General features: G+C 37.2%; 3 protein-coding genes and 3 long non-coding RNA genes across 10 annotated transcripts; 1 reads left to right on the forward strand and 5 right to left on the reverse strand.

The window, feature by feature from the left end:
* Positions 1–4,097: 4,097 nt before the first annotated feature.
* Positions 4,098–9,386, reverse strand: LOC108961079. 4 transcript variants are annotated; one of them, XM_039317133.1, is made up of 12 exons: positions 9,180–9,386; positions 8,623–8,894; positions 8,256–8,399; positions 8,081–8,173; positions 7,908–8,000; positions 7,470–7,826; positions 6,568–6,870; positions 6,196–6,348; positions 5,605–5,988; positions 5,095–5,370; positions 4,479–4,783; positions 4,098–4,397 (listed from the first exon to the last, which is right to left on the reverse strand). In XM_039317133.1, exons 1-12 carry the CDS (start codon positions 9,358–9,360, stop codon positions 4,244–4,246), a joined length of 2,715 nt encoding a protein of 904 aa, XP_039173067.1. In that variant the 5' UTR covers positions 9,361–9,386; the 3' UTR covers positions 4,098–4,243. The 4 variants fall into 4 exon arrangements, with proteins under 4 accessions (XP_039173067.1, XP_039173068.1, XP_039173066.1 ...); XM_039317134.1 differs by having other exon boundaries at positions 4,098–4,391; positions 8,256–8,402; XM_039317132.1 differs by having other exon boundaries at positions 8,256–8,402.
* LOC104452974 lies at positions 5,296–9,359 on the forward strand. Its single transcript, XR_001989084.2, has 5 exons — positions 5,296–5,424; positions 5,561–6,932; positions 7,760–7,846; positions 7,934–7,972; positions 9,221–9,359. It is a non-coding gene; the product is annotated as an uncharacterized LOC104452974 (long non-coding RNA).
* A 929-nt stretch (positions 9,387–10,315) lies between the features above and the next one.
* LOC108961081 lies at positions 10,316–12,038 on the reverse strand. Its single transcript, XR_001989083.2, has 2 exons — positions 11,358–12,038; positions 10,316–11,013 (listed from the first exon to the last, which is right to left on the reverse strand). It is a non-coding gene; the product is annotated as an uncharacterized LOC108961081 (long non-coding RNA).
* Positions 12,039–13,243: 1,205 nt separating this feature from the next.
* Positions 13,244–15,879, reverse strand: LOC104452973. Its single transcript, XM_039317602.1, has 8 exons — positions 15,715–15,879; positions 15,542–15,634; positions 15,368–15,460; positions 15,197–15,289; positions 15,021–15,113; positions 14,676–14,933; positions 13,777–14,079; positions 13,244–13,557 (listed from the first exon to the last, which is right to left on the reverse strand). The coding sequence occupies exons 1-8, from the start codon at positions 15,877–15,879 to the stop codon at positions 13,375–13,377; spliced, it is 1,281 nt and encodes a 426-aa protein (XP_039173536.1). The 3' UTR covers positions 13,244–13,374.
* Positions 15,880–17,802: 1,923 nt separating this feature from the next.
* LOC120295628 lies at positions 17,803–19,032 on the reverse strand. The gene is made up of 2 exons (XR_005552998.1): positions 18,738–19,032; positions 17,803–18,412 (listed from the first exon to the last, which is right to left on the reverse strand). It is a non-coding gene; the product is annotated as an uncharacterized LOC120295628 (long non-coding RNA).
* Positions 19,033–23,713: 4,681 nt separating this feature from the next.
* On the reverse strand, positions 23,714–25,685 carry LOC104452972. Of its 2 annotated transcripts, XM_039316854.1 has the most exons (5): positions 25,661–25,681; positions 25,367–25,569; positions 24,991–25,250; positions 24,335–24,475; positions 23,714–24,219 (listed from the first exon to the last, which is right to left on the reverse strand). In XM_039316854.1, the coding sequence occupies exons 3-5, from the start codon at positions 25,042–25,044 to the stop codon at positions 23,980–23,982; spliced, it is 435 nt and encodes a 144-aa protein (XP_039172788.1). In that variant the 5' UTR covers positions 25,045–25,250; positions 25,367–25,569; positions 25,661–25,681; the 3' UTR covers positions 23,714–23,979. The 2 variants fall into 2 exon arrangements, with proteins under 2 accessions (XP_039172788.1, XP_039172787.1); XM_039316853.1 differs by having other exon boundaries at positions 25,367–25,685.
* Between the last annotated feature and the right edge of the window lie 251 nt (positions 25,686–25,936).

The following is a 25,936-nucleotide window of genomic DNA, read 5'->3' on the forward strand; positions in this document are numbered from 1 at the left end:
TGACGGCTGGATTATCCAATCCGAATGGCACGTGTCGATTGGTTCAGGTTCTGGTTCTGGCTCCGGTTCCGCCATCTCCAAATGTTATGTGGGACCTGAGCAACGGGACAAAAGGCCAAAAGGGGGGAGAATGGGTGGTGGTGGTGGTTCCGTTTCCTCCTCCTCATTCACATTTTGTATATTTGTGCTTTTCACGTACTGTTGTTTTGGCTCTCCCAAAAGAGAGGGGAAAAAAAAAAATCCTGACTTGGAACACACTCGGAATCGCTACCCGAATATGCCCGGATCCGAAGGCTTGGTTGCTCGGCCGGCGCGTGGGACCCGCCCAGGCTCGGAGTGGATTGGAATTTTAGTAAGATATGAAATCTTCCGCATGTGGAAGGAAGTTAACGAATGTCTTTGTTCGGTTAATCACCAAACATAACAACGATGGATATATAGTGAAATCCAATATCATGGCGTGTTTGGTGAATTTAGAGTGGGATTATGTAAAAATAAAAATTAGAGTTTTGAATAAGTTGCTCGAAAAAGCGATAGAGAATTTAAATGGCGAGATGCGGCTTTGTCTAATGAGTTAAGTTTTTAAAATAATTAAGGGTTGTTTGACAAATTTTTGTAGAAAAAAAGAATAATATTGGAAGTATGGAACGATCGTTGCTGCCCTGATGGTCTCTATTAATGATTGCCACTACCACCACAGTAGATCGCCTTTGTTCTAGCAGTCACGTCGCAACAAAAAATCCACAGGGATAGAGGGGGCAAGAGCCAAGAAGGGGAAACAAAGAGAATCGTGACTACCGCGCGGGATGGTTGGATGAGTTATTGAGCGATGACATGCTAAGTAGCACCGACACGCTAACAAGTCATTTTTAAAAAAAATATAAAATTTCAACACGTTAGAATACATTGTATATTAAATGTATATTTTTATATATACATAATAGATTATCATTTTAATGATTATTTCAATCAAATTCACTAATAAATAAATAAGCCTAGAATGAATTTAAACTAAAAAATTAATCCATCATTTATTAATATCATTCATTGTTTTAGTTTGACAAATTCAACTCCATTCTAATAATTCATAAAATTTGAAAGAAAAAAAAGCAAACAATTCATATTCTAGACTTGCGTGTTAGATATATTGAAAGAGAAGAGGAAAAAAAATTGAAGAGTAAATTGTGTATCACATGAAGTGAAAGTCAAAAGAGAAAAAAATACTAAGTTTTTATGTTTTCCCCATTTATTATTTTTATTTTTTTATTACACACACACATATTTTGACTCCTCATTTATTGAAATTTTTTAAAATTGACCTCACGTGTTAGAATCTCTTGTTAGAAAGTCACATGTTAGAATTCCAACTCGAGTGTTAGAGAGTATTGGGAAAGTTAACTAGATGTCGGATTTTCTGACATGTATTGACAGAGTATCGGAGAGTGTTTAAGAGTGTCGAAAAGTGTCGAACACGTGTCAGAGTATCCAACACGATACGAAAGCTCTCGGAGAGTGTCAATATTTCCTAGATGACATGTATTGTACATTCAGTGTCCACCAAGGACTAGTTGGTTTAAGGTCACTACATATACATTTGATGCGATAATGTTTCACTGGAATTTGTCGTGACAGTGAAATACCTTTTATCGAAAGTCTTTTTTTGCTATATAAAGAGGAGATAGCGTCTATGACAATTCCAGACAAAAAATATTACAAGTTTAGGAGGAAAGTAATTAACATATTTCAATGGAATTTAATCAATAGTGAAGTATATAGATAGAGATAAAATATCATAATTAAATCGATGACAAAACACCCATAAACTACAACAAAGATACATATCAGAATTTAACCGATGATGAAGTATACGAAAACTACAGTAAATATATACGCTGTAATTTAACCGACAACTAAATATCTAAAGACTACATCTAAAACTATGATGCATTAATTGAAAGATAATGTATTTTGTTTGTTTTAGTGGGGTTTTACAATAGTGGGGTTCAACAGTTACAATATTAAAACTCGGGGATGGTATTTATTGTGTTGCCAGGGGTTTACGACGCGTTTGTTGGCTGCAAGTCGGTTCTTTCAACAAAAAAAAAAAAAAAACAATACAATAAAAACTAGTATTTATTGTTTTCACAACATAACTAGCTATATGCAGCCTTTCAACAGTTTCTTTTAATTCAATATCTTCGTCTGACCACCAACTTCTCATCTCCAAGTAGTTATTAAATTCATATAAATGAATAACATCCTAATCATATCCGTGATTGCAACTAGCTACAACAACACTTAATCCACAAAAAGTGGAAAAGCCTTTATATTAGCAAGGGCTTGCTTTGTTAGCATAATAGTCCTTAAGATGAGTTACAATTTTTTTAAAAAAATGAGTCATACAATAATTTTATAATTATTTGTGATTTGATTTTTTATGATACAAAATAAATTATTATTTTCATAATATATTAAAAAATTATCATGTAATCATTTATTAATTAACAGTATGTGCACAAGGCGATAATTCCACTTTTGCCCTCCCTGGAGAGGAACGTGGAGTTCCAGGTCCATAAAGGCTGCTGCCTTGGGAGCGAAATAAGATTTTTTTCTCTAATCGATATGCTTTTCTTATTAAACTCTGGCCTCGTTTCGTCCCCTCGCGATTGCAAATTTAGGTAGGGGGTTGGTGACGGATGGATTATCCAATCTGACCGACGTGTGTCGATTGGGTCGGGTTCCGGTTCCGGTTCTGGTTCCGCCATCTCCAAATATTACGTGGGACCCCAGCAATGGGACAAAAGGCCAAAAGGGGGAGAATGGGTGGTGGTGGTTCCTTTCCTCCTCCTCATTCACATTTTGTATATTTGTGCTTTTCAGGTGCTGTCGTTTTGGCTCTCCCAAAAGAGAGGTAAAAAAAAATAAAAAAATCCTGACCTGGAATGCACTCAGAATTGCCACCCGAATATGCCCGGATCCGAAGGCCCGGTTGCTCGACCGGCGCGTGGTACCTGCCCGGGTTCGGAGTGGATTGGAATTTTTAGTAAGATATGAAATCTTCCGCATGTGGAAGGAAGCTAACGAATGTCTTTGTTCGGTTAATTACCGGACATAACAGCGATGGATGTACAGTGAAATCCAATCCCATGGTGTCTTTGGCGAATTTGGAGTGGGGTTATGTAAAAGAATGGATAAGAGTTTTGAATAAATTACTCGAAAAAGCAATAGAGGATTTAAATGGCGAGGTGTGGCTTTATCTAGTAAGTTAAGTTTTAAAAATAATTAAGGGTTGTTTGACAAATTTTTGTAGAAAAAGAGAATTATATTGGAAGTATGGAACGATCGCCGTTGCCCTGATGGTCTATTAATGATTGCCACTACCACCACAGTAGATCGCCTTTGTTCTGGCAGTAACGTCGCAACAAAAATTCCACAGAGATAGAGGGGGCAAGAGCCAAGAAGGGGAAACAAAAAGAATCGTGACCACTTGGATGAGTTATTGAGCGATGACATGCTAAGGAGCACCGACACAGTACGCAATATGTGAGATGACACGCTGACAAGTTATTTCTAAAAAAATAGAAAATTTTAATACGTTAGGATACGTTATATATTAAATGTATATTTTTATAAATACATAGTAAATTATCATTTTTATGATTATTTCAATCAAATTCACTAATAAAAAAAAAACCTAGAATGAATTTAAACTAAAAACATTAATCCATCATTTATTAATATCATTTATTGTTATAGTTTGACAAATTCAACTCCATTCCAATAATTTATAAATTTTGAAAGAAAAAAAAAAAAAAAAAATACACATTCTAGACTTGCGTGTTGAATTTGTTGAAAGAGAAGAGAAAAAAAAAACTTGGGGAGTAAATTGTGTATTATAGAAAGTGAAAGTCAAAAGAGAAAAAAATACTAGATTTTTTTTGTTTTCCCCATTAATTATTTTTATTATTTTTGTTATTTTTTTACATATATATATATTTTGACTCCTCATTTATTGAAATTTTTTAAAATTGACCTCACGTGTCAGAATCACTTGTTAGAAACTCGCATGTCGGAATTCCAACTCGAGTGTTAAAGAATGTTGAGAAAGTTAACTAGATATTGGATTTTTAGCAAGAGTTTCCATTCCATTACAGATGACAACGAAGTACAAGGCATGACAATCCAAATGAAGACAAGCTACAAGTGATCATACATCCACAAATTAATCGAGAGGCTTGTATCACTAAAGTATGTACCTCGTTGTGATTTTAAAGGTTGAAGGATTGGCATAAATCTCTGCGTGCTTGGTTGTTGATCCAGTTAACGGAGTTGCTGAAATTGATATCTCTCTGGCTGGTTCAGTCTCCTCCCTGTGCTTGTTGCTTTCTCCTCTGTGACTATATCAATCACTCTAAAACATTAGCATATTGTATCAATCCAACCAATACAATACTCTAAACAGTACTCGAGAGTATTACCTTTGATCTGGCTGTTGATTCAACCAAAGGTAAACCTTCTGGTTTGATATCTCTCTGGCTGAAAATTCCGGCATCTTGAGCTTTTCTAACCTTGGATCTTCATATTTGCAAGAAATTCCTGCATTTGCAGCCTTTTCTGGATGCTCTGTCCATTTCGTAGAGACTATCCGCCGTCTGTTGAACTCATTCTTGGAACCACCTTTCTTTCCCTCCAGAGGAATAACAACATCGAGTAATTTGTTTGTTTGTATTAGCCCATTTTCCTCTATAATATGATCCTTATGCAACCCAGATGCTTGGTCATGCTGCATGAGCACATTGCACAATATCAATTGTAAAAGAGGGAATAAGCGAGCCATTCACTTTTTTGCAGGAATAACAAGGGGAGGAATAGTGAAAATCTCTGTTCTGTTGGTGGTTAACAATTTATGACAGCTTAAACTTTCGTGAAAAGGAAAAAGGATTTTGTCTAACATGGTCTATTAGTCATTGCATTCTGCTAGTCTTTTCTATTGCCTTGTTCCATGCGCCATTAACCCATCCAAGTAATCCACAAAAGCACAAAGTCGAAAAATTAATACTTTGATCCAATGTGTTAATTAGAAACTTCGTTTACCTTTGCTATGACTGCTGATCCATCCAAAGGAATATATACTGATTTGATATCTCTGGCTGGCAGATCTTCCTTTCTAAACTTTTCAAATCTCGGTTTTTCACCTTTGCAGTAAATTCTTACTCCTGGAAGCTCCATATGTTTTGTGGAGGAGAAATGTAAGCTGTCAAACTTATTCTCATTGAAGCCATTCTTTTCGTGCAGAGAAGCAACTCCATTGAGTGGTTCAACTGTTCCAATCTGTGGATTATCCACTAGCACAGCATGTTCATTATGGGACTGCAACAAGACATTGTTAGAATGAAATAAACTGAATCAGAGGAAATAACTGAGGTGTACTGTAAGCTCAATCTCCTGACACATAGGAGCTTTCATTTTAAAAGTGCATGGAGTCTGCTACATTTTGAGCTTTTCACTTCTCTGTGATGACCTTCTTTGATATATCATGTTACTTTGGTTTATGTTACAGGGAAATGACAGAAAATGGAAAACCAAACAACATGCTCCTCTCACCTTCGCTTTGGTGGCCGAGTCATCCAATGATACACAATCTGGTTTGATATTTCTGGCTGCGAGTTCTTGCTTTTTGACCTCTAAGAAACTCCTCTTTTCATCTTTGCTATAAATTCTTACAGTTGCAGGCTTTCCCAGAGGATCCATACATTTCAGGGGCAAGACATTTGAGCTGTTAAACTTATTCCCATCAAAGATTTTCTTTTCCTCCAGGGGAATATCTCCACATCCACGGGATAGTTCAATTGTTCGTGTTTGCAGAGTCTCCACCACAGCATTTTTATTCTGTGAGCTAGATGTTTGGCCTTGGAGTGTTTCAATTGTTGCTGTCCTCCTATTCTCCACTGTAGCATGATCATTACGCGAACTAGATATTTGGCCATACTGCAACCAACATATTGCTTGAGATCAATTGAATCAGAGGAGCCCACTAAGGCATAATCCTAGTCTCATGACAAACATTAGCAGTTTCATTTCTAAAATTGTCTGGAAGCTATATTACATTATGATTTTCTACTTCTTTGAATGGTCTTGTTTGTTATTTCATGGCTTCACCAATCAAATCCCAATAAGCACGTTTGCAAGAATTACCAGTGAAGGAACCATGGAAATCTTTGTGCAGTCGGTGATCGTTCCTCTCAAATTAGGCATTGAATTTGATTTCTCTATGGCTTGTTCAATTTCTTTTTTGTGATTGTTCTGGGGTGATTTTGATGCAGCACTGTGCTCTCTGTTTTTTTCTACCTGCCAATGTAAAACATTCCATCTTATAAGCTTATACAGGAGTAAATAATTAAATCAACTGGAGACTCTTGAAACTCAGAATTGTCCTAGTCTGTTATTTTGAATTTCACTGAGAATATGGAATCCTTGCCATTGACTTACCCATCAAACTCAATGCAAAAGATCCTAACTTGAAATTAATAATTAGACACTAGGAGTGAATTTAGGAGCTTGTTTCACCTTTGCTTTGGCTTCTAATTCATCCAGAGTTACACATCCTGGTTTGATATTTCTGGCTGCAAGTTCCAGCTTCTTAACCTTTTCGACCCTGGATTCATCAGTGCTGTAAGTTCTTGCAATATCAGGCTTTTTTGGAGGCTCCATATGTTCCGGGGAGGAGATATGTAACCCATTGAACTTATTCTCAATGAAGCCTTTCTTTTCATCTAGTGGAATCACACCATACAGTGATTTGATTGTTTGTGTTTGCCAACTCTTCATCAGAACAGCAAGTTCATCATCTGAGCTATGCATTGCACCATACTGCAATGCAGGAGATGAAACATATTGAAGAAAGATAAATGGCTGAGGCATAATCTTAAACAGTTAAGTTCACGACAAACATCCAACTTTTCATTTTTAAATGTGTCTGAAGCTGTATCATATGCTGATATGTTCTGCTTCACTTCTCTAAGGTGATCTTATTTGATGCGTAACAGCGCGTCACCTCCAATATTCTTCTTTGATAGAATTTTTGCCATTCTGGTACATATCTAATTGAAATTTAGGGTATATTTGTTTGAGTGAAAGAGTTTTCCACAAATTAGTTTTCCGGACTTTCACTCGTTTGGTTTGCCGAAAATGATCAGTCAATGCACTATTTATGGTCAAAGAAAATATACATGCTTAAAGTTAGGAAAGTTAATTCCCTGACCTGAAATGGGGAAAATATTTTCCTGGAAAAGAATTTGTCGTAAAACATTTTCTTTTGTCAGAAATGTTTTCCCAAAACAAACATACCATTAATAGTACAATAAAAATTTCCCAGAAATTTCTGTTTTCTGAATCTGTTTTTCCCCTAAATATAGTAAAGATGAACAGGCTATATAACCAACTGAAACTTCACGAAAAAAATTTCTAACCTGTGTTTGCATTTGATCACTGTCAAAGTAGTCAAATTGCAACTGGTTGGGTTCATCAGTAATAGCAACTCCATTGTCCACTGAGAAATCTGCAAAAGATGAACTTCTGATGTGTGTAAGCTCCATTGTTTGCATTTGATCAATGTCAAAGTAGTCAAATTGCAACTGGTCGGATTCATCAGTAAAAGCAACTCCATTGTCCACTGAGAAGTCTGCAAAAGTTGGACTCCTGATATGTGTAGGCTCGTCAACCCATGTTGTTGCTTCTGAAAACGAGTTCCCATGTTCAGGTTGCTGAAGGTCTGAGTGCAAGTCAACCGAGCTAATCAGTGAGTTTCCCACTGCCTGAATCCAAGACTGTTTGCAAAAGTAAAAAGGTTAGTTATGAACATGCATCACAAATTATTTCTATGAACAGAACATTTTTTTCATTCTCACATCCTCAGTAGAGTTCTCGTGTTCAGGTTGATGAAGGTCTGAATCCAAGTTGACCAAGCCAATCGGTGAGTTTCCCACTGCCTGAATCCAAGGCTGTTTTCAAAGTAAAAAGGTTAATTATGGAGATGCTTCAAAAATTATGTCCATGAACAGAACATTTTTTTGGTTCTCACTTCCGGAAACGAGTACTCATGTTCAGGTTGATGGAGGTCTGAATCCAAGTCAATTAAGTTAATCGATGAATTTCCCATTGCCTGAATCCAAGGCTGTTTTCAAAAGTAAAAAAGATTAGTAAGGAACATGCTTCCCATATTATGCCCATGAACTGAAAATTTTTTTCGTTCTCACGTCTGGAAATGAGTTGTGTTCAGGTTGATGAAGGTCTGAATCCAAGTCAATCAAGCTAATGGCTCCACCCTTTAATTGTAAGGATGATATGTCGGACTTCTCATTTCCTTTGTGCTTTAAGCGGCAGAGGACGTAATTATTGGTCTGCTGTCAAACAACCATATTATCTGAGTCCACAAGACCTGATCCTATCCTACTTAAATTCCAGAATCCTACTCCATTACAAACTTTGGTAGTGGAAAATGAGGAAGGACAGTATCATTGCTTTTGTTTAGTTGAAACTTTTGAATTGATGGTTATGCAGATTATTTCAATACTCAATGAATGTAGTAAACCATAAGAACTAAATGAGGGACAGATTGCGTACACTGTATGGAAACAGTTCATCCAGATTGTCGGTCAGTAAATGATATTCGTGTACAACCCAGTTGGTCTTCATGCCCTTAGAGCTCCGACCTTCATGAAAGACCAATGTTTTCTTAGTACCAATTGCTCTGTTCTTGTCTCTTGCCTTGATAGTCCTATCAACACCAGTCTTCTTCCAATACCCCAGACAAGTCGATCTTTGAATTCGTTGCATTTGTGGACAGAAGAACCACCACTCTTGAACTTTGTCATCAGAAGGAATGACTGATTGTTCTGTCAAGTTCAATTCAAATCTAGTTAATGAAGAACTTATCCCATTTTTTCCTACAGACAAAAGATACATATCTTATAAAGTGAGACATCACCATTTATAACATTAAACTTAGATTCCATCAGCACATTCTACAAAATATTCACTGATGCATACACTATCCTACTGCAATTATCGTAGAACTTTTGGATAACATGATACCGCATTTATAAGTATAAGGTATCCATCACAATGCCATAACTCGCCTTAAAGGACAGGAAAGATGATAGTAATATCTTGTTCTTTACCCTTAAATCTTTGTGCTAATTCCCAAGGCTCCCACTTGCAGATATCAACCTCAGGAATGATGCAGATGTTGTCTATGAATCCGAGCACTTTCAGCTTCAAGTAATGATCAACCAATTCCTCATCAGTTGGGTGGAATCTGTATCCAACTGGCAGATTCTCTGGGATGATCACAGTTACCATCTTCTTCCAATTCTTTTACTTCACTCGTGCACAAGCGAACTCACTTCAGTTTGTCAAAGCAAAGGAATGAGCTTCAAGACTTTTGCACTTTGGGGGTCTTAATTGAAGTCTTTCCCTTCTTTGAGAAGTTGCCTTACTTTTTGTCCTATTGCTTTGTCTGCTTTTTGGTGGTACTAGTGGATCCCATCCTATCACTTAAGGACTATTTAAAGATTCTCATATCACTCTGAATTGTCACATTGTTCCCTAAAACTTTCTTGCCTTATTTTCTGCATTACATAGAAAGCCTTCATTATTTATTTTCTTCTTATTTACAAAGTATAACGGATGTAATTGTATGAGAAACCATATCTTTAGAGCCATCTGAATGCATTCACAGTCCAATAAAAAATAAATTCATTTCTATGAAATCACAGGATCTTTCTTGGGGGATATGCAAAGAATTTATCACTAACTACAACAGAAGACTTTTCACTTTTATTTAGACATACCTAATTTAAATTGAGCTCACAATCAGTTTCTGCCAATGGAAGTCCCAAATGAACATCAAACAAATGAACAACGCACCATATTCTTACCAAAACCAAAAGAAAAAAGAGGGCTACACTGTACAGGGTCTCCAAGTGCCAAAGCACAACTACCACATCCAAGTGGTATTTATTAGTTGAAAGATATGCCAGTTTATGACTGATTGTAATTGTAATTACCTTCCTCTAAACCTCGAACAGAAGAAAACCAACAATATACATTATCAATATGATCGCAGGGAATTTGAGAATATACAGTCTCACTCTCATCGATGAGTAGATTATTCGCGATGCTTCTGATTAAAGAGATCATGGTCATCAACTGGAGAAATTGGAAAGATTGGGATGTCCAAAAAGACAGCTTCAGCACAAGGACAAATGTAAAGTCACTAGATATGAGCGTTATCTATTACTGATATGTGCATAAATTCTTGAAAAGTGTTACGATGAGGTGAACTTCAGCAGCAAAAAATCATATTTTGTTATGCTCTTCTCAGCTGACTTGAAATATCATCATCAACTCGCATTACAGATTCTGGGCCAAAAGAAAATGATAAAGTAGCGTGACAGATACCGTTGTAGAATTACATTACAAGAGAGATAAATGAGAACATAAGATAATGCTACCGGGGAGAACTGGAAATATAACTGATCTTCAAACTTCAAGGTTGAGTCTGACTTTTTCTACTGTATATTCTTGAGCTGAGAACAGAAGGTCTTCATGTGACTATGCCCTGGAGCTGAGAACTCTTCATTAGATACTTGCATTCTTTCATCAGCATCCCCACAAGAAAGAAAGATGCTCATCATACTACGTTGTTGGACTAGTCGATGTTGTTATGATAATTAAGGTGAAATAGCTATGACCTATTTGGGGGAGGAATAATAGAGAGGTAAAATTTAGCCTCTAATGCAAAGCTCATTGTGTTTACAATAAGCGTACTGCCTTTGTTGAAATTATCTTCAACAATGTAATCAAACGTAGGTTGACTTCTCTGCAGTATATTAATCTTTTCATAATAGTATGATCTATCCCTCATATCCAATGTCACCTCAGAAATATTCAACATCATTTATTATCAGCCTTCTCATCTCGTATTCCATAGGAAGGGCAAAGACAGATTATCTGATCACATGAAACAAGGAATCAAATATTAGTTTTGGCCATTGTGGAAATGTAGCAAAATGCATCAATCATGCTCCTCCATGTCAGTATAGTATCCAAAGCATTGACAACCATATCGTAATCTACTAAACCTAAGACAGTATTGAGGTCAAGTACACCAGTATCACCCAATGATTGATCAAAATGGAGTACTCATGGAGCAAATATATTGTTTTGCTTCCCACTATAGCTCAGGTGATGAGGACTAAGAACATAAGAGGTTTTTCAGAAGAATCAAACAGAAAAAGGACTCAATATGATAGGAAAAACTGGAAAAAAAGAAGAAGAAAAAAGAATATGATTACCGGTGTAAGGAAGTATGCCACAGAAAAGTAGCATTTAGGTGATATTCGTGCATGATTCCTACCCGTGTTTTCTACAGAAAAAACACGGGTAAATCGGGAATCTGCTATTTGTTCTTCGTTTTGGCTTCAAGTAATGATTGACAAGTACTTTGGTAGTGGCCGGCTTAACAGCGAATCCTGCAGAGGAACACTCCATGGCTATCTCAGTTTCTTCCATCTCATGTTCTCCGCAACAAGGAAAGAAGCAGAGATAAACGTTTGAGCTAGGGTGGGGAAGTTTTGATGTCCAGTCTAAGAGGAGAAGAGATGAATTTATACTGTACTGGCATTATGGTTTGAGAGCCATGCCTGGGTCGGTCTGATGCCGTCCTTTTCGACTTCTTTTCCCTTTCTTTGAAAGTTACCTACAAGCTTTTTCTTAGATATTTATCATTTTTTATATTTTTATTTACTTATTAGGGCTCTTCATCTTCAACTTGCTTCTCAAGTCCGAGAACTTGCTGAAGAAGTTAGAGATTCAGTGCTGGCCCTACCATGTCACGCTTCAGGTCAATTTATTCGCCTACTTTATTCCATTCTCTTTTGGCCCCCTCTCTCTTGTCTTTTACACATGGCTGCAATGAGAGCACGGCTTTCGATGGAAGGGAACTTGAGCAACAATAATAAAAATATTAAAAAAAAAAATTAAAAATATTATATTTAAGGAGCTTATTTTATAAAAAAATCAAATAATATAAAAATAATTTTTAAGAAATAATCGTATATATCACTCACAAAATTTAAAAGACAGTTTCAAACAAGCCATTGCCTACTTGTGATGAGGGTCACTTGTAATGTGAAGAAACCCGTGCATTCTCTTTCCTTTGCGATCTTTCCTCTCTGCATTTGGCGTTTTTCTTTATGTTATTCTCCATTTTTACTTTTCATTTTATTTCTTATATGTCAAAAATAATATTAACATGCATTGTGTCATATTTCAAAGTGCCAAATTAATCAATTTACCTAAACAATTATTGAAATGACTTAACTTTATTGATTTGAGTATGTTTAGGATTTCATTACACATTAGGTAAATGATTAACAAATTACACTAGTGAATATATCATGATAAACTCTTAATTGTATTTGCAAAACTTCAAAAAAGTCGTTACTTTTCCTAGTAGGGATGGTATTTTACTAACCATCCATGTAAATTTTCAAACAAATTGTTAATAATTTTATAACATTGATAGTTTACTAACAATAGTTGAAAAATGCAGAAAAAAGTTGGTAATTTACTAATTTATTGAGATGCTTGGTAACTTCGTTATATGGTTGGCATTATACTAACCACGCATGTAAGTAATTTACTACTTGAACTTATAACATGTTGAAGAAGTGGGTCGCTTGTTAATTTAATGGAGCTTTGGTAAACTTCTTATAAGACTGATATTTTATTAGAATTTTAGAGAAGCTACTAGTTTACAATATGTTGCCATTTTACTAATTAGAGGAGTTAGAAATTTAAGTGCAATTTTATAAATCTACCAACTACGAAAATTTTTCCAACTTTTCCCATGACTCAACGTTAGACTCGATCCTCTATAATGTGCTTAATCATAGGTTTGGCAAGGCTTTAAATTTCAAAATTGCCTTTCATGCATAGTGGAAAGCTTTAATGAAATGGTCCATGGACTTAAATTAGTTTATTTCAATGAAGAATGATTGTAATTTTTTTAAAAAAACTATTTTATTGTGCAAAAAAAAAAACATTTTTATTATCAATAATAATTTGAAATAAATATTTTTTGTGAATAATGAAAAAATTTTTGTTTATTTTTATAAATGATACAAATAATTATTTTCAAAAAAATAATTTATAAATTATTTATTTTTCACTAAATAAATCAACCTTACTTTACTTTCCTTTTTTACTGTTCAATGTGTTCATCATCTTCAACCTGCTGTTCTGTGTCTCTCTAAACCTCTACGGGAACTCTCCATGGTCCCTTCCTCACCCATCAATCAGATCAAGACCCTACGCCGGTCGATCCACCACCCGACTTACCAGTGTTGGAACCAGGGAAATCTTTATGCAGTTGGTGATTGTTCCACTCAAATAAGGCATTGAATTTGATTTCTCTATGGCTTGTTCAATTCCTCTGTTGTGATTGTTCTGGGATAATTTTGATGCAGCGCTGTGCTCTCTTCTTTTTTCTATCTGCCAATGTAAAACATTCTATCTTACAAGCTTGTACAGAAGTAAATAATTAAATCAACTGTAGACTCTTGAAACTCGGAATCGTCCTAGTCTGTTCCTTTGAATTTCACTGAGAATAAGGAATCCTTGCCATTAACTTAACCATCATACTCAATGCAAAAAATCCTAACTTGAAATTAATAATCAGACACTACGAGTGAATTTAGGAGCTTGTTTCACCTTTGCTTTGGCTTCTAATTCATCCAGAGTTACACATTCTGGTTTGATAATTCTGGCTACGAGTTCCAGCTTCTCAACTTTTTCAACCCTCGATTCTTCATCAGTGCTGTAAGTTCTTGCAATATCAGGCTTTGTTGGAGGCTCCATATGTTGTGGGGAGGAGATAAGTAACCCATTGAACTTATTCTCAATGAAGCCTTTCTTTTCATCTAGTGGAATTACACCATGGAGTGATTTGATTGTTTGTGTTCGCCGACCCTTCATTAGAACAGCAAGTACTTCATCGCTACACAGTGGGCCATACTGCAATAAAGGAGATGAAACATATTGAAGAAAGATAAATGGCTGAGGCATAATCTTAAACAGTTAAGCTCATGACGAACATCCAACTTTTCATTTCTAAATGTGTCTGGAAGCTGTATCATATGCAGACATGTTCTGCTTCACTTCTCTAAGGTGATCTTATTTGATGCATAATAGCTGCGTTACTTCCAATATTCTTCTTTGCTAGAATTTTTGCCATTCTGCTGCATATCTAAATGAAATTTAGGGTGTATTTGTATGAGTGAAAGAGTTTTCCACCAATTAGTTTTCTGGACTTTCAATCATTTGGTTTGCTGCAAATGATTAGTCAACAGAAAGCTGTCTACAGTCAAAGAAAATATGCAAGCTTAAAGTTAGGAAAATTAATTACCTAATCCGAAAAGGGAAAAATATTTTCCTGGAAAAGAATTTTTTGTAAAACATTTTCTTTTATCAGAATGTTTTCCCAAAACAAACTCACCCTTACAAGAAAAGTTTCACCGAGATTTCTCTTTTCTAAATCAGTTCTTCCCCTAAATATGGTAAAGGTGAACAGGCTATATAACCAACTGAAACTTCACAAAAAGAATCTTGACCTGTGTTTGCATTTGATCACTGTCAAAGTAGTCAAATTGCAGCTGGTTGGATTCGTCAGTAATAGCAACTCCATTGTCCACCGAGAAGTCTGCAAAAGGTGGACTTCTGATATGTGTAAGCTCGTTGAAGTAGGGTTGGAATTTGACTTTTTCTGATTGGAAAGTAGTCTGTGGGAAGATTAATGAAATGGCGTGAACTCGGTAGTCCTGCTGAAATGAGTGCTTTCTTGCTGAGTTTACCCCCGCCTGAATTGAAGGCTGTTATCAAAAGTAAAAAGGTTAGCTATGAACATGCTTCATAAATTATGTCCTGTCCCTGTACAGAACAATTTTTTTTGTTCTCACTTCTGAAAATGAGTTCTCATGTTCAGATTGATGAAGTTCTGATTGCAAGTCAACCGAGCTAATCAGTGAGTTTCCCTCTGCCTGAATCCAAGACTGTTTGCAAAAGTAAAAGGGTTAGTTATGAACATGCTTCACAAATTATGTCCATGAGCAGAACATTTCTTTTTCGCTCTCACATCCTCAATAGAGTTATCGTGTTCAGGTTGATGAAGGTCTGAATTCAAGTTGACCAAGCCAATCGGTGAGTTTCCCACTGCCTGAATCCAAGGCTGTTTTCAAAGTAAAAAGGTTAATTATGAACACGCTTCAAAAACTATGTCCATGAACAGAACTTTTTTCGTTCTCACATCCTCAATAGAGTTCTCGTGTTCAGATTGATGAAGGTCTGAATCCGAGTTGACCAAGCTAATCGGTGAGTTTCCCACTGCCTGAATCCAAGGCTGTTTTCAAAAGTAAAAAGCTTAACAATTATCATGCTTCAAAAATTATGTCCATGAACAGAACATTGTTTTCATTCCCACTTCCAGAAATGAGTACTCATGTTCAGGTTGATGAAGATCTGAATCCAAGTCAATTGAGTTAATCAAAGAGTTTCCCACTGCTTGAATCCAAGGCTGTTTTCAAAAGTAAAAAGATTAGTAAGGATCATGCTTCACAAATTATGGCCACGAACAGAACATTTTTTTGTTCTCACTTCCGGAAATGAGTTGCTGTGTTCAGGTTGATGAAGATCTGAATCCAAGTCAATCAAGTTAACGGCTCCTCCCTTTAATTGTATGGATGATATATCGGACTTCTCATTTCCTTTGTGCCTTAAGTGGCAGAGGACGTAATTCTTGATCAGCTGCCAAACAACCATCTCATCTGAGTCCACAAGACCTGATCCTATCCTGCTTAAATTCCAGAATCCTACTACATCACAGACTTCGGTAGTGGAAAATGAGGAAGGACAGTATCATTGCTTCTGGTTAGTCGAAACTTTTGAATTGGATGGTTCTGCAGATTATTTCAATACTCAATGAATTTAGTAAACCAGAAGAAATAAATGAGGGACAGATTGCGTACAGTGTGGAAACAGTTCATCCAGATTGTCGGTCAGTAAATGATATTCGTGTATGACCCAGTTGCTCTTGATGCCCTGAGAGCTCCTACCCTTGTGAAAGACCAATGTTTTCTTAGTACCAATCGGTCTATTCTTGTCTCTAGCCTTGATAGTTCTATCAACACCAGTCTTCTTCCAATGTCCAAATGAGTCAATCTTTGATTACCACCACTTTTGAACTTTGTCATCAGAAGGAATGATTGATTGCTCTGTCAAGTTCAATTCAAATCTAGTTAATGAAGAACTTGTCCCTTTCTTTTCCTACAGACAAAAGATACATACCTTATAAAGTAACACTTCAGCATTATATACCATTAAACTTTGATCCCTTCAACACATTCCACAAAATATTCACTGATGCATACACTATCTTACTGCAATTGTCGTAGAACTTTGGGATAACATGATACCACATTTATAAGGCATCCATTACAATGCCATAACTTGCCTAAAAGGACAAGAAAGATGATAGTAATATATTGTTCTTCACCCTTAAATCTTTGTGCTGATTCCCAGGGCTCCCACTTGCAGATATCGACCTCAGGAATGATGCAGATGTTGTCTATGAATCCGAGCACTTTCAGCTTCAAGTAATGATCGACCAATTCCTCATCAGTTGGGTGGAATCTGTATCCAACCGGCAGATTCCCTGAGATGATCACAGTTGCCATCTTCTTCTGATCCCTTTACTTCACTCATGCACAAGGGAACTCACTTCAGTTTGTCAAAGCAAAAGAATGAGCTTCAAGACCTTGCACTTGGGGGGTCTTTAATTGAAGTCTTTCCCTTCTTTGAGAAGTTGCCTTACTTTTTGTCCTATTTCTTTGTCTGCTTTTTGGTGGTACTGGTGGATCCCATCTATCACTGAAGGACTATTTAAAGATTCTCATATCACTCTGAAATGTCACATTGTTCCCTCAAACTTTCTTGCCTTATTTTCTGCATTACATAGAAAGCCTTCGTTATTTATTTCTTCTTATTTACAAAGTATAACTGATGTCTTGTATGAGAAACCATATCTTTAGAGCCGTCTGAATGCATTCACAGTCCAATCAAAATTAAATTCATGTCTATGAAATCACAGGATCATTCTTGGGGGATATGCCCAGAATGTATCACTACCTACAACAGAAGACTTTTCACTTTTAGTTACACACCTAAGTTAAATTGAGCTTGCAATCAGTTTCTGCCAATGGAAGTCCCAAATGAATATCAAACAAATGAATAATGCACTATATTCTTACCAAAACTAAAAGAAGAAAGAGGGCGACACTGTGCAGGGTTCTCCAAGTGCCAATGCACAACTACCACATCCAAGTGGTAGTTGAAAGATACGCCAGTTTATGACTGAGCATAATTGTAATTACCTTCCTCTAAACCTCGAACAGAAGATAATCGGCAATATACATTATCTATATGATCGCTCGGAATTTGAGAATATACGTGTGACTCTCATCAATGAGTAGATTATTCGCGATGCTTCTGATTAAAGAGATTAATGTCATCAACGGGAGAAATTGGAAAGATTGGGAGGTCCAAAAAGACAGCTTCAGCACAAGGACAAATGTAAAGTCACTCAAAATGAGCATACCATCCAGCACATTCCAAGAACCCAATTTCAGCTTATCTATTACTGATATGTGCATAAATGCCTTGAAAAAGTGTTACAATGAGGTGCACTTCAGCAGCAAAAATCATATTTCCTTTTATGCTCTTCTCAGCTTCCTTGAAATACATCATCAACTGGCATTACAAATTCTAGGCCAAAAGAATGAAAAAGTACAGTGAGAGATACCGTCATAGAATTTCATTACAAAAAAGATGAATGAGAACATAAGATAATGCTAACAGGGAGAACTAGAAATATAATTAATCTTCACACTTCAAGGTTGTGTCGCTTTTTCTAATGCATATTCTTGAGCTGAGAACAGGTCTTCATATGACTTTGTCCTTGAGCTGAGAACTCTCCATGAGATACTAGTTTGCTTTCATAAGCATCCCCACAAGAAATAAGACACTCATTATAATACATTGTTGGACTGGTCGATGTTGTTATGATAATTAAGGTGCAACAGCTATGAACTACTCAGGGGAGGAAAAATAGAGAGGTAAAATTTAGTTTCTAATACAAAGCTCATTGTTCTCCACAATAAGCGTACTGCCTTTTGTTGAAATTCTCTTCAACAATGTAACTGATGTTAATCTTCTCATAATCGGTCACCATATCCGACGTCATTTACTTATCAGCCTTCTCATCTCGTATTCCATAGGAAGATCAAAGATAGATTATCTGATCACATAAAACAAGGAATCAAAGAAGCATTGTGGAAAAGTAGCAAAATGCATCAACCATGTGAGTATAATATCGAAAGCCTTGACAACTATACTGTAATCTACAAAGCCTAAGACAGTATGGAGGTCGATTCCACCTGTATCACCCAATGATTGATCAAAATGGAGTACTCATGGAGCAAATATAATGTTTGGCTTCCCACTACAGCTTAGGTAATGAGGATTAAGAACATCAGAGGGTTTTCAGAAGAATCAAACAGAATATAGACTCAATACTATTGGAAAAACTGGAGAAAAGAAGAAGAAAAAACAAATATAATTACCTGTCTAATAACGTATGCCATGGAAGAGTAGCATTTAGGTGATATTCGTGCATGATATGCCACGAAAGAATAGCATTTAGGTGATATTCGTGCATGATCACTATCTGCGTTTTCGATAGAAAAAACGTAGATAAAGCGAAAATCTGCCTTTTGCTATTCATTTCGGCTTCAAGTAATGATTGACAAGTACGTTCGTGGTGGTCACTGGCAGGCGAACTCTCCTGGGCTATCTCAGTTTCTTCCATCTCATGTCCTCTGCAACAAAAAATGGAGCAGAGATGAAAGGTTTGAGCTAGGGTAGGGAGGATTTGATATCCAGTCTAAGAGAAGAAGAGATGAATTTATACTGCACTGGCATTATGATTTGAGAGCCATGCCTGAGTCGGTCTGATGCCGTCCTTTTTGACTCCTTTTCCCTTTCTCTGAAAGCTACCTACCGGCTGTTTCTTAGATATTTATCATTTTTTTACATATTTATTTATTTATTTATTAGGGTTCTTCAGCTTCAACTTGCTCCTCAAGTCTGAGAACTTCCTGAAGAAGTTGAAGATTCAATCCTGGCCCTACCATGTTACGCTTCGGGTCAATTTATTCGCCTACTTTATTCCATTCTCTTTTTGGCTCCTCTCTCTCATCATTTACACATGGCTCCAGTGACAGCACGGCTTTCGATGGAAGGGAACTCGAGCAACGCCAATATAAAAAAGTAAATTTTAAGGGGTTCATTTTGAAAATAAATAATATAAAGAATATTTTTCTAAAAATAATATTTTGTATCACTTTATAAAATTTGACAAACAGTTTCCAACGGGCTATTGCCTACTTGTGATGAGGGTCGCTTGTAATGTGAAGAAACCCGTGCATTATCTCCCCTTAGCAATCTTTCTTTCTCTGTATTTGGCTTTTTTCATTTTGTTATTCTCCATTTTTACTTTTCATTTTATTTCTTATATGTCAAAAATAATATTAACATACGCCCGTGTCAGATTTCGGAGTGCCAAATCAATAATTTGCTTAAATGATCATCGAAATGACATACTCTATTGATTTGAGTTTGTTTAGGACTTCCTCAAACATTAAACAAATGATTAATAAATTACACTAGTAAATATATCATAAAAAATTCTTAACTATACTTGTAAAAATTCAAAAAAGTCAATACTTTTCCTAGTAGGGATGGTATTTTACTAACCATACATGTAAATTTTCGAAGAAATTGTTAGTAATTCTTATAACACCAATAGTTCACTAACAATGGTTGAAAAATGCAAAATAAGTTGGTAATTTACTAATTTACTAGATGCTTGGTGACATCATTATAAGGTTGGTATTATACTAACCATGCATGTGGGTAATTTACTACTCGAACTTGTAACATGTCAAAGAAGTGGGTAACTTGTTAATTTAATAGAGCTTTGGTAAACTTCTTATATAATTGATAATTTATTAGAATTTTAGAGAAGCTAGTAATTTACTAATATGTTACATTTAGAGAATGTTGCTATTTTTACTAAGTGTAGATATTTATGAACAATTTTATAAATCTACTGACTACGAAAAAATTTCCAACTTTTCACATGACTCAAACCCTAGACTTGATCCTTTGTGATGCGCTTAATCATGGATTTGGGAAGGCTCCTAAATTTCAAAATTGCCCTCCATGCGTAGTGGGAAGCTTGAATTGGATGATTATGGGCTTAGCTTTTTTTAATTCTCGAAGAATAAATAATTATAAAAATATTTCTAAAAATAAATGCTTATAACGTGCGAAAATACATTTTTATTACCGACATCAACTTATAAATAAACATTTTTATAAATGATGAGATTTTTTTATTTAATTTTTATAAGTGGTAAAAGTAATTAATTCACCCTACTTAACTTTCCTTTTTTTACTGTTCATCATCTTCAAGATGCTGTTCTCTGTGTCTCTCTAAACATCTATGGGAACTCTCCATGGTTGTCCCTTCCTCACCCATCAATCAGATCAAGACCCTACGCCGTTCGCTCCACCACCCCATCTCCCTGCATCGTCCGAGGCTCACTCAGCCCCCTACAACCCTCGACCCGTACCCTTCAATGCTGCTGGACCGAGCTTTTTTCCACACGTTCGGTCGCTGGAATGGATCTCCGTTGAGCTAACCAATTTCTGCTCGAGGTGGAATCTCTTGATGTGTTGCTGCCGCGTGGGGGTTTAACTCGTTCCGAGGCCGTTGAGGGAGAAGCTCGGTTCGAACCTGGCTGAGCTCGACGTGGGTTTGGGTCGCCGGAGAAGTCTTTCTTCTCGATTGGTTCGGATTCGGAGGCGTGTGCAGGATCCCAGACCTTACTTCTTGCATTTCTGAAACGACGAAATGGGGCTGATAGGTGTCCGAGGAAATGCCTGAGAGGAGTGCAGTTTCGTGGAATGTCGTGATCGGTGTGCCATGGTCCTGTTTGGAGAAGTAGTTTTAGGCTGCGCATGGTAACCTTCCCCAGCCCAAAAATTTCTATTCTTCTCTTCCCCGGAACAAAAAAAGAATAGAAAACCTATTTGATAACGGCGAGTTAATTTTTGTTCCCGGGAAACAAAAAGTTAACCGGGAATGGTTTTGGAATAGAAATGAGAAGTAAAAAAGTTGCTTCTTGTTAGGGGAACAAGTTTAAGAAATAAGTTCATTTTTTTTTCTTTTATTCTTCTCTTGCCGACCGCCATTCACCACTGTTGACCGCTGCCGCCGCCGCCCGCCCGCCCGCCGGCCGCCGCCGCCGCGAGGCCGCCCGCCGCCGCCGCCGCCGCCGGAGGCCCGCCGGCCGTCATCGCCCGTCGGTCGCCGCCGTCGCCGGAGGCCGACCGACCTCGCGCCGCCGGTCGCCGCCGGCCGATGGTTCTTTGCCGCCGCCGCCGGAGGCCGATCGGCCACCACCACCGCCGCCGCCGTCGCCGCCGCCGCCGCACGCCCCGCCGGCCAACCGCCGCCCGGCCGATGCGCCGCGAATTGCCGCCACCGATTGCACGCCGCACGCCATCGGCCGCCGTCACCGCCGCCGGACGCGGCCGCCGGAGTCCGGCGGTTGACGGCGGGCGATGGGCCAGGCGGCGGTAATCGGCGGCGATCATCCGGCGGTCGGCGGGGACGTGTAGTGGCGGCGGCGTCCGGCAGCGGCGGTCTACCAAGCAATAATAAAAAATAAATAAATATAAAAAAGAAACTGTTTTTTATCAAACACATTTCTATTCTTTTTATATTTCTAGAGTAAAAATTTTGTATAGTTACCAAACGGGTTTTTTACATAGAAATTGTTTCCAGAATAAAAATAGAAAAGAACTATTTATGAAAGAAATTGTTCCCCAGCCAAGAAATGTTCTCAAAATGATGTGGTTTTAATCAAAGGAAAAGATGAACAGTAACAAGGAAATCAAAGGAAAAAAGAAGAAGAAAGGAACAAAATCAGAAAAAATTACGAACTTAATCAAAATGATGTGGTTTTAAGGAAATTTGTCTAGTTAAATGGCCGACCATGACATGATGGCTAGCAATGATTAAATTGTGGTATTAGTAATTTTTAATAAAATTTGACCAGAATGATATATTAAAATTTCACGTAAAAATTCAGACTTACGCTATATTTGACAAGTTTGGAATTCGGTTTAGACTACATTGGTTTTTCTTTCCATTTTTTCTTCATTAAGATACAAATTGCTTTCTATTTTCAATTGATACTCATAATCAACAAAGTCACGCACATAAACAACAAAAAAAGTTGCATGCTTTATCACTTGATTGTGGTCAAAATCATGCTTGATTTTATATAAAGATGGCCTGCTAGTCACGTTCTTATGATTGAAATCATGCTTTTATTTTGTGAGAAATTGCTAGAAATCCTACCGCCCACATGCCCATTGATGGCGAGGTCATGGTACTAACTGCCTTTTATGTTCTATTAATACTCATGATCAAATCATACACATAACAAACAACGAAAGCCACACACTTTCTTGCTTATTCTTTTATCTGTTGTGATAATGGTGCAGTGTAGCATTTTCTTTTTATTGGTTGAACAATATCGTCACTTGAACCTGGACAGATTTTTAAACTGTTTATCGGAGTCAACCCCAAATGTAAAATGGGGTAATGATAAACTGCTGGGGGAGAATTAACCAATTTGGGAAATTTCCCCAGGCCTGATCCTTGCAATGAGGCTGCCTGGCATGTCGCCAACACTTGAGAAGAGAGAAGGGGCAGCAAGAAAGAATTAGTTTGCTTTACTATCGTCATGTTGGGGTAGCGCTCGCAGTTGAGGAGAAAGGAGAGGCGAGGAGAAAGAGTAACAGACGATAAATTGAAAGAGACTAAAAAACCCTTTGGGAGTACTCAGGGCATTGATGAGGAAGAGGTTTTTACTTACAAATCACTTCAAAAGTCATACGTATGGAATTGGGATGTTACAACTATGGAAAAATAATCTCATGCCAACAGCCTTCTCAACTATTAGACGAGTTGTTGCGGCAAAGAAGAGACATAACAATACAATAAATTGATAGAGAAAATAAATCGAATATCAAATTTATGTGATTCAGTTGACTGGACTTATTTTGCAACGAGAGCAACATAGATCAAGCGATAAATTATAACTATACTTGAGTCATTCAAACACTTTTAATGTTTCCTAGCTCCCAATAATTCACATAGTGTTTGGTCCCTCCAAATTCCTCACAAAATAATCTATTAATCTCACATAATAATTAGTAAATGACATGGGATTTTTAGAGCTTTAAACACTTGGGATGTAATTCAAGAGCACGGGCTCAGCTTGGATGCTCTTCATGTAGAAAAGCCCTCACTTCTTGTATGGGAGAGAACTAGATCAAATATAGGAAACATACTTAAATTAGGAAGCCACTTAAAGTTGAAACCAACTCAAATTAGGAATCCTATTGAATAAGAAAAGTTTCGTTTCTGAGTTCAAACTGGGGACATATTTTTAATATGAATAGTTTTGTGATACATGACCAGTGTTAAGTAGATAAAATCAAGATAAATATACAAATGTTGGGAAAGAAAAATAATAGTACAATATAAAAGTGTGCAAGATTGATATAATGTCCTCTCCTAGGAGAAGCATAATCAATACACAACATTATCACTGACATAATAAGCAAGGTTGAGATTAATATCTACGAAGGACCTCAAACATTGGCAAACCATTATCACAATTCACAACTAATCTTTGCAGCATAATGTAATCACACTTTGGCACACTAATCCTTGTTCTCATCGAATTTGAAGAGATCCGAGAGATCAATATAGCCGTTTGGAGAATATGGCATATGATAATGTCCATCGCTAGGTTCATCAAAATGCCAATGCTGATCATGCGACAAAAGTTGCTCTTCACTCATTTGAGGTTGCTGATCAGGAGTGGGCACATTCTGGTCTGATAAATTAGAATTCGACATCTCGTTCAAATGGTCGGATTCCATAGTAAATCCTGTAGATGCCTGAGCAGAAAAAAAGGAAAAAAGAAAGAACAAACAATACCCAAGCTTTAGTATGGTTAGATGTATTTCTAGATCAGATGTTGCTTTGTATCAATCTAAAGCAACACTTGCTCACCTGCGTACTAATTTCTTGTGTTTCTTCGTTTTCGTTATCATTCAGATTGCTAGGGCCGCTTGAATCTGTTGATGTACTCGCTGTTGCTAACTGTTCTTTCTTACCTTTCCTGTTAATAAAGCGACAGAGAGCCAACGCCGTCTACAAAGACAATGAGATCCGGATGAGTTTCAGGGTTATGATAACCAAAACTCCATTGTCGCACCGGAAGTATTTTATGCATCAAATACATCACTTATCAAAATTGAAGTAACCTAAATTTCAAGAACAAATGGTCCCTTCTTGCTGCAGATTCACCCTATTTTTGGTAGTATAACCTTCAGTAGTCTCTGGAACTAAAACATCGGTCATGAATCTATCACTTAAAATGATTATTGCTAAGTTTCGTTTCTGAATCTCCCTCATGAAATTATACGAAAAACAGTAGGAAAAGTTCTGACTCGTGAATGCTAACGTTTGGAGTAGAGCTGGATTTAAAGGCAAATCGATCTTAAATCATGGGACAGACAGAAGAACTAGCTAATCATGAACTCACAAAGCTAGAAACCTCAAGAAGCTGGATGAATGTAGAGAAATGATGATATCAATTTTACCTGCACTTGTAAGCATATTATAGATGGTCAATTAGGGAAAGCAAAAGAAGAAAAGTCGAGTACCGGGTCTGAAATTTCACCATCTGAAACATTCAAGTTTAGGAGATATTCGTGCATGGCCACATCAGTCTTGTGGCCATGTGGTTGTCGACCTTCATAGTAAACCAAAATCCTCTTGGTCCCTATTGGCTTACTGGTGTCCGGTGCTCGTATAACACGTTTTTTACTTGTCTCTTTCCAAAATCCATGCTCGGTCTTCCTCTCACGACCACGAGGACAAAAGAAGAAACACTCGCGTCCATCTGAGGGTATACTTGATAATGCTACAACCAAAGATCGGTTTCATGTCACTTCCCTAAGGTCTTATAGGCAATTACCAATTAAGGTCAAGCCATAAGAAAATAGAGAAACAGAATACTGAGGACTAATTGTAAGTTACCATCGTATAGGAGAAACAAATCCAGAGGCTCCCAGTTGTAGATGTACAGCTCCGGAATTAGGAAATAGTTTCCAATTCTCCTCTAAGCTTTTTTGTCAGGTAATGATGGACGAGTTCCTCCTCCGTCGGTTTGAATCTGAGTCCCACCGGCCATGCCTCTGTTGATTCTGCCATGCTATATGCTTGCTAGCTCACATTCACTTCTGCAATCGACAAAGAGGAGAAGAGTAGAGAACGGCACCAGCGAAATAAGCAGAGGAAGAAAAAAAGAAACATGGAGGATATAGAGTTTACTCTTGGCTTGGCCCTGCTTGAGAGTGTTGCCTCCAAACGCTGCCAGTTCGGTCACTTTATAAACACAGAAAAGAAGTAACTTTCTTCGGCCTTCTTTGAGAAGGCAAACTACTGTTCAAGTGGATCCCACCTCAAGCTCAAGACGACGACGTTTTCACCAAGAGCAACTTCTTTGACATGGTTAATAGGACCTTTCTGTTTGTTTCAGCCAATGAGAACATTCCAAGTCGTGGATAGTTTGAGAAATGATGCCGAAAGTGAGAGATAATAAAAATT

This window comes from Eucalyptus grandis, chromosome 7 (assembly GCF_016545825.1).
Source record: "Eucalyptus grandis isolate ANBG69807.140 chromosome 7, ASM1654582v1, whole genome shotgun sequence".
Lineage (NCBI taxonomy): Eukaryota > Viridiplantae > Streptophyta > Magnoliopsida > Myrtales > Myrtaceae > Eucalyptus > Eucalyptus grandis.

What these genes read in the sequence shown, in the direction of transcription:
- LOC104452973 (XM_039317602.1), bottom strand. Translation starts at nt 15,879, where the DNA reads ATGGTTGTTTGGCAGCTGATCAAGAATTACGTCCTCTGCCACTTAAGG. An exon ending in GTGATCAAATGCAAACACAG is followed by an intron (nt 14,080 to 14,675) that starts GTCAAGATTCTT and finishes CCTTTATTGCAG; the next exon opens with TATGGCCCACTGTGTAGCGA. An exon ending in AATTAGAAGCCAAAGCAAAG is followed by an intron (nt 13,558 to 13,776) that starts GTGAAACAAGCT and finishes TTACATTGGCAG; the next exon opens with ATAGAAAAAAGAAGAGAGCA.
- LOC108961079 (XM_039317132.1), bottom strand. Translation starts at nt 9,360, where the DNA reads ATGGTAACTGTGATCATCCCAGAGAATCTGCCAGTTGGATACAGATTC. An exon ending in ATTAGCACAAAGATTTAAGG is followed by an intron (nt 8,895 to 9,179) that starts GTAAAGAACAAG and finishes TGAACTTGACAG; the next exon opens with AACAATCAGTCATTCCTTCT. An exon ending in GATCAGCAGTCATAGCAAAG is followed by an intron (nt 4,784 to 5,094) that starts GTAAACGAAGTT and finishes GTGCTCATGCAG; the next exon opens with CATGACCAAGCATCTGGGTT.
- LOC104452972 (XM_039316853.1), bottom strand. Translation starts at nt 25,044, where the DNA reads ATGCACGAATATCTCCTAAACTTGAATGTTTCAGATGGTGAAATTTCA. An exon ending in ATGGTGAAATTTCAGACCCG is followed by an intron (nt 24,476 to 24,990) that starts GTACTCGACTTT and finishes TTGTCTTTGTAG; the next exon opens with ACGGCGTTGGCTCTCTGTCG. An exon ending in CACAAGAAATTAGTACGCAG is followed by an intron (nt 24,220 to 24,334) that starts GTGAGCAAGTGT and finishes TTTTCTGCTCAG; the next exon opens with GCATCTACAGGATTTACTAT.